General features: G+C 48.2%; 1 protein-coding gene across 1 annotated transcript in view; it reads right to left on the reverse strand.

The window, feature by feature from the left end:
* Nucleotides 1-7,299, reverse strand: part of LOC104935287 (neuronal migration protein doublecortin) — a 34,945-nt gene that overhangs the window by 2,413 nt on the left and 25,233 nt on the right. The window contains exons 4-6 of the mRNA XM_027273348.1: nucleotides 3,510-3,612; nucleotides 1,952-2,038; nucleotides 101-198 (exon numbers count right to left, since the gene is read on the reverse strand). Coding sequence (XP_027129149.1) covers nucleotides 101-198; nucleotides 1,952-2,038; nucleotides 3,510-3,612 — 288 coding nt within the window. The remainder of the gene's footprint in view (nucleotides 1-100; nucleotides 199-1,951; nucleotides 2,039-3,509; nucleotides 3,613-7,299) is intronic.

Genomic DNA, 7,299 nt, shown 5'->3' on the forward strand with positions numbered 1-7,299 from the left:
AACATGAGGAGACATCGTGAGGAGACATCGTGAAGAAACATCAGGAAACAACACGAGGATACTTCAGGTCAGTCAGAGGAGACAGGTGGAGGGAGCGTACCTTCTGCTTGTTGTTGAGACCGGGGCTGTTGGGGGTGGAGGTGGGGGAATGCTTGGAGATCGGGGTGGAGAGCTGGCTGCTGGAGCCCGTCCCATTGGCTGAAAGAGCACAGAGGGGGAGGAGGGGGAGGCAGACAGAGAAAGAGGTAAACAGTGTGTGGACTGAAGTGTGTGTGTGTGTGTGTGTGTGTGTGTGTGTGTGTGTGTGTTATAAAGTGCATGTGCAGCTTGGTTCGGCCGTTCCTGAACTGTGGCCTCATTTGGCTTCGCGGGCCCAGCCGGTCCAAACGTCGGCGCTGACAGACTGTCCGTTTTCTGGAAGCGGTGTGTGTGTGCCACGTTGCTAGGCTTCCCTCTGTGTGGAACATTGTGTTTATATCTAAGAGCGGTGCATGTTCAGAGCTTTAAAAGACTTTTGTCTGCAGGACGAAAAGAAAAGAGCCAGATGGTCTCAGTGAAAAGCTTCAGTGTGAACCGACTGAACAGCCCTGGCCTCATTTAAACAGTCAGATAAACGACGGTGACACGTCTGAACTCTTTAAAGGAGCAAGTGTTCAAACATGGAGGTCTGAAAACGAGCAGCTGATTGAAACTTCAACATTTTTAAACTCCTCTGTGAGATCTGTAATTAAAGTTCAACTCATTAAACTCATTAAACTCGGTGCACTCAAACAGTGTCCACTGTCACCTGATCTGTAAATGAACACGAGCCTGCAGGTTGACGGGTCGACGCTCAGTCAGATTCAGAAACTAAATGAAATCTTCAATCTTCGTATTTTGGATCTAAAGATTCTGATAAACACTTTTTAATTGACTGAAAACTGATCAGCCTCACTGACACGTCCTCATCCTCGTTAATGTAATCAGCTCACCGACCCCTCGCCTCACCCTCACCTCTCAGGTATTACAGGTGTTTTTAAAGCTGCATGTTGGTCAACCATCTGTCGGCCGCCTTCACCCTGTTAGCGATCAATAAAATATTCATGAGCGCTGAAGGACTGAAGCTACCTGCAGGAGGTCCCGACCGCGCCCACCCCCCCCCAAGGATATAAAATCGAACAATTAATCGGCATCATTTGGAGCAGCATCAGAGTCTGAAATTTAAAATGTGATTGTTTCTCCTCATGATTTATACACAACTTTAAAAACAGAATCTGCATTACGACATGAAACAGGCTGGATCAGGACCGTCTGTGGAGGATCGGACGGTTTTAGGAGCTCATGTCGTGACATTAAAGGAGCTCATGTCGTGACATTAAAGGAGCTCATGTCGTGACAGTAAAGGAGGTGATGTCGTGACAGTAAAGGAGGTGATGTCGTGACATTAAAGGAGGTGATGTCGTGACATTAAAGGAGCTCATGTCGTGACATTAAAGGAGCTCATGTCGTGACAGTAAAGGAGGTGATGTCGTGACAGTAAAGGAGGTGATGTCGTGACATTAAAGGAGGTGATGTCGTGACATTAAAGGAGCTCATGTCGTGACAGTAAAGGAGGTGATGTCGTGACAGTAAAGGAGGTGATGTCGTGACATTAGGAGCTCATGTCGTGACATTAAAGGAGCTCATGTCGTGACAGTTTGGACGTCCACTCTGACTCCAGCTCCTGCTGCAGGTTTGGGGTTGAGAATTCTCTGAAATTTGCTTGTCGGAGGCGAACATGACGAGTATTTTTATCTACAGTATTGATCCTAAAGGATAAATCCATATTCATGCTCATCAGACAAAGGTCAAAGGTCGCCTGCAGACCACACGTCATATTTCATGTTTAAATTCATTTCCAGCTTCAGAAACGACCCCGACCCGTCAGAACCGGCTGAGGTCCGTTTGAACTTAAAACAGGAAGTGTGCTCACTCGACTCAGCAGGAGACTTGCTGCGCCTGATGGGACCGGGACTCTTGGCTCCACGTTGAGCTTTGGGTCCCTTCATCACTCTGCACTCTGAGGAAAGAAACAAAGGAAGTTAGAAAGGCTCGACGTGGACACGTGGTGAGAGAACACGACATCATAGGAACTCTTCTTTTATATACTTTTCTATTCACCCTGTGGTCAGAAACACGACTCCAAGTGACACTAATGTGGAAATAAATCGTGAGGTATCGCTGATGTTAGTTCTTAAACAGAATGTTTGTGTCTGACTGACATGAAATAAAAAGAATATGAGCAGCTCTCTGTGAACATGTAGCGGAGCAGTTCATAGAAAATCTGATGGACCTGTGTATTCTGGGTCACTGTATTAATCAGACAGACTCCAGACGTCGCTCCCCTCCTCCCTCTGTTTCCTCCCTCCTTCCCTCCTTCCCTTCCTCCCTCCTCTCTTCCACTTCTGATGCTAATTATACTCTCTGTCCTCCCTCCGTCTCCTGGGATCGCTCCATGTCTGTCTTCTCTCTCCTAACCTTCACACACCGCTGGCTTCAGTCGCACGCTGTGTTCTATTGTTTGAAGGCGTGCCTCCATGTTGGGCTCTCTGCAGCTCTGTGCACAGGCCTCACAGAGCTGCAGGTACATCTGTGCACATCTGCACCAACTTCACTCAAATCTATTTCTGTAAATGTAAAGCAGACACGTTCCTCAGTTCAGCTCAGGTTCTCCACACTGACTCAAACTGTTTCTTTGTTATTAATGAACTGGCTTCTTATTGGTCAGAGCTCTGAGGTGAGTTTGACTCTGTATCATTAAAACACGTTTAAAGACGGTGAACGTTTCAGGACTTTGGTGTTAAAAATAGGATCTTTGGGTCTGCAGAGAGCAGTATCAGCACCGGCAGATCAGCTGGCCTAAACCCGTCACCGGGCAGATTAATGGCTCGCCTTCTTCTCCTCTACCGGTTTCTCTCGCTGCTGCTGATAACAGACTCTCCTCCTTTACAGGAGACGTCTGATGAGTTAAAGGACATTTACATTTACAACAGAACATCTGTTAAAAATATTTATTCATCTTATTCTTTCATGTCTATTGTCTTTGTCGTGTTTCTCATCATCCATCATCAGCTGTCATTGTTGTATCTACAGTAAACATACAGCGTGTTCTTATTGTACACGTATGTGCTCTAACACACGTATGTGCTCTAACACGTATGTGCTCTAACACACGTATGTGCTCTAACACACGTATGTGCTCTAACACACATATGTGCTCTAACACACGTATGTGCTCTAACACACGTATGTGCTCTAACACGTATGTGCTCTAACACGTATGTGCTCTGACACGTATGTGCTCTAACACGTATGTGCTCTGACACATATGTGCTTTAACATGTATGTGCTCTGACACACGTAGGTGCTCTAACACGTATGTGCTCTAACACACGTATGTGCTCTAACACGTATGTGCTCTGACACACGTATGTGCTCTGACACACGTATGTGCTCTGACACACGTATGTGCTCTGACACGTCGCGCTCACCGTTATCGTCCAGAGAGAAGTCGTCCTGGGCGTAGCGAAATTTCTCCGGTCCACACGCGATGAAGACGTCGTCGTCACCAAAGAAGTCCTGAAGGCAGGTCACCTGTGAGCCAGAACACAGAACACCTGAGACCCGGAAAGATCCAGAACCAACCTGAACCAACACGTCTACTGACATCGGATCCAGAGTCTGCTGACCTAGCAGTAAACACAACGCTGCTACATTCAGAGGTTGTTAAATAAACTTTATTTATAAAGTGTGTTTCAGAGTTATGAGGTGCTGTCCGACGCAAACAGAAAACATCTGTTCAGGTAGCAACGGGTCCACACACATGTTAGCATGTTTGATACGCTAACCAATGTTAGCATGTTTGAAATGCTAACCAATGTTAGCATGTTTGAGATGCTAACCAATGTTAGCATGTTTGAGATGCTAACCAATGTTAGCATGTTTGAGATGCTAACCAATGTTAGCATGTTTGAGATGCTAACCAATGTTAGCATGTTTGAGATGCTAATCAATGTTAGCATGTTTGAGATGCTAACATTGATTAGCATGTTTGAGATGCTAACCAATGTTAGCATGTTTGAGATGCTAATCAAAGCCGTGCTGCACTTCAAGACTTTAACGAGAGGTTCGTCTGATTGGATCTGCTTGATTTGAAATGCTGATTCATTCAAGGCGTCAGTAGCTAAAGGACTAAATGTTAAAACACGTCAGCGTCTCCTGGGGGCGGCGTTCAGCTCAGCTGGTGGAGCAGCCGCCCCGCATGTGAAGGCTCAGTCCGTGCTGTGGGAGCCGACGGTTCGAATCCGACCTGTGGCTCTAACCCACATGTGTCTCTGTCAAATAAAAAGCTTGAAAAGGCCAAAAACAAATCTTTTGGAAAGCATGATGTCAACAACACAATACAATCATTTTGTGTTAACGTGCCTTCAGCTTCAGAAGGACACACAAAGGATAATGTTTCAGCTTCCCTCCCCGGGGCCTTTTACTCTCCAGCAGCTGTTGACACAATATGTGGACAGATGTCTCCGGCCACACCTCCTGCTCGCCATCATGCAGACGAGTGAGCCGCTCAGACGCGCCTGTTAAAAGCAGTCAGGCTAAAAGCAGATGAGATGCTCTTTAAAACATCCGAGCCTCGTGTCCACCTCTTCAGATCCGTCTCTGCAGTCCCTGGATGGAGACGCGTGAAGTGGCTCCGCCTTCATTCATTTTCCTGAGAGCTTAGCCCGTGTCGGGAAGTTGGCCAGGACAGCCGAGAAGCATCATGCTTCCTTTGTGATACATCCAAACTATGAGCTGCAGATAATTTGGGAACACCCCACCCCAGCAGCTGCCATGTTGATTCTCCGTCCTGCTAAAAGCGTGTGGTGGTGACTCGCTGGTGAGGCATCCAACAGCTGTACCCTCTCCGTGTCCAGATTCCCCCGGATACAGGCCTGACGGAGCCCTGCTGAGGGACGGAGATGCTGCTCCCACTCCTGGGAGCTAATCTAATTGGTTTCTTCATGTACGACCTGCAGGTCTGGGCTTTCTGCTGCGGTCATTATCGAGAGATTAGATACATGTTCCTTTCATTAGGTTAAACTGCTGTGTGGCAACAAGGGCACCTGACAGTTAATCAGAAGATGGAGGCATTAAGAGGAGCTCTTGTTCCCCCCTGAGGGCCAGCGGGCGGAGGCGGAGCAGGGTGGAGGGAGGCGGAGAACAGCTTTAAGGTCCGATCTGATTAACAGGATAAAGAGTTTATCCAACAGACCTAATGTCTTTAAACAGAACCTCCATTTGAACTCCGACCTGCAGCACAAACATGAACCAGAACCACGCCGACGCTCTGGGATACCCGCCATGCTTCAGAGATTACCCATCATCCTTAAGAGTCCCAAACACTGACTCGCTCTGAGCGGTCCTGCTGATCCAGGATCAGGGATCACTGAAGATCCACATCATGTGCATAGATACTGAGCGGTCCTGCATCATTAAGCCCACAAATAATTCATGTTCACTGGATCTGCTGACAGCTCAGAGCCCGGAGATGAACTGTAACCCACACACATGGGAGCACGAGTCAAGACTCTCAGTGTGAATGGGTCAATCAGAACCAGAACCTCATGCCAAACATCCTAAAGAACGGTGTTTGTATCTGTGTGTTCATGGAGGCAGCCGGGTGGGGGTTTTCTGAAAAAGCTGGCTCCGTCCAGACTCCAGGTGCCCACCACCCTCCGTCCCACCGAGCCCATCCCTAATCTCTGCCTCACCAGCTGTCCGGACCACATGACCCCCTGAAAAACCACCAACAGCACCAGCAGCAGCCTCGCAGGGCTCCACCAGCTCCAACAACAACTGAATTATTCAGAGAGACTCCGGCCGGTGGAGGCGGGTCAGGAGGTCAGCAGGAAGAACGGAAACTGTGATGAGACAACGTTAACGAGGTTCTGCCTGTTTGACACGACACACGAAGGAAAGGAATCTGAGTTCTGATCCGGGATTCAGATGGATCCATCGAGGACTGATCTCAGATCCGTGTGAAGGTTTTCAGCTTCTTTGTGTCTTTGTGTCTTTGTGTCTCGTGGACGTCGCAGCAGCTCAACGTTTCTTTAAATGTTTAAAGTGTGACTCCCACACAGAGCGTCCATTTTGTTTTTCTGAAGCTCACAGAAATAAAAAATAAAAAATAAAAAATAATAAATAAATAAATTAGTTAGTTAATTAATCAGAACCAGGCACAGTGATTGGTCAGACCCGTCTGTGACCTCGCTGGTTCTGTTTGGAGTCCAGATGAGCGGCTCAGAGATCTGCAGAGTCATGAAGAGCAGCTGGTGCACCCCCACCCGCCCCCACCCGGAGGAAGCAGCCTGACTGATGTGGTGTTCTTTATTAAAGCCCACTTCCCCCGCCCCCCGCAGGTCAGATCACTTGTTGATGCTGCTTGTACAGGAACGACGGGGGAGGAGCGGGTGGTGCAGTATGTGAGGGGATGCTTCATCATGAGGACCACGCCCCTCCGTCAGCCCGACTGTCTGCCTATGTTTAAACGCTGTGTGTGGGTGGAGGAGGTGCAGCAGGTAAAGAGCACACTCAGCGTATTAGCGCCGCCGTCACAAACTGAATCCATCACCGCCGAGCTTATTGCCATGACAACCACTCCTGCAGCACACCAGAGAAAAGCTTTTCTTCCCGTTACCGGGCGGATTTTCAGCAGCCGTGAAGTCCTGATCCGAGAATCATCTCCGCAGCTTTAACACACTCGTTTGTTCTGACATTAACGGACCGACCACTGGGTGGGTCTTCTTTGTTGACTTAATGAATACCTCCAGTCTAAACCGGGTCAGAATAATGAGCTCAGGTCCATTAGAGTCTCTGCAGCGCTGCAGACGCACCGACCATTCAGGTCGAACACACAACACAAAATGGCTGCCCACATTTAAACAAATCCAACCGGGCCAGTGGATCCATGAAAACATCCGGATCCGATCCAAGAACAGCCCCACCCTCCTCTCAAGCACAGCAATTCAGTGACAAAGAGGACGGGCTGCGTTCAGAACTGACAGAACCAGACAGAGACAAACAGAACCAGACAGAACCAGACAGGGACACACAGAACCAGACAGAACCACACAGAACCAGACAGAACCAGACAGAGACACAGAACCAGACAGAGAAAACACAAACTGATCCTTTTCACATTTCCACTGTTACAGACCGTCATGTTACAGACCGTCATGTTACAGACCGTCATGTTACAGACCGTCACGTCACAGACCGTCATGTTACAGACCGTCA

This window comes from Larimichthys crocea, chromosome XXII (assembly GCF_000972845.2).
Source record: "Larimichthys crocea isolate SSNF chromosome XXII, L_crocea_2.0, whole genome shotgun sequence".
In the NCBI taxonomy this organism is placed as follows: Eukaryota; Metazoa; Chordata; class Actinopteri; family Sciaenidae; genus Larimichthys; species Larimichthys crocea.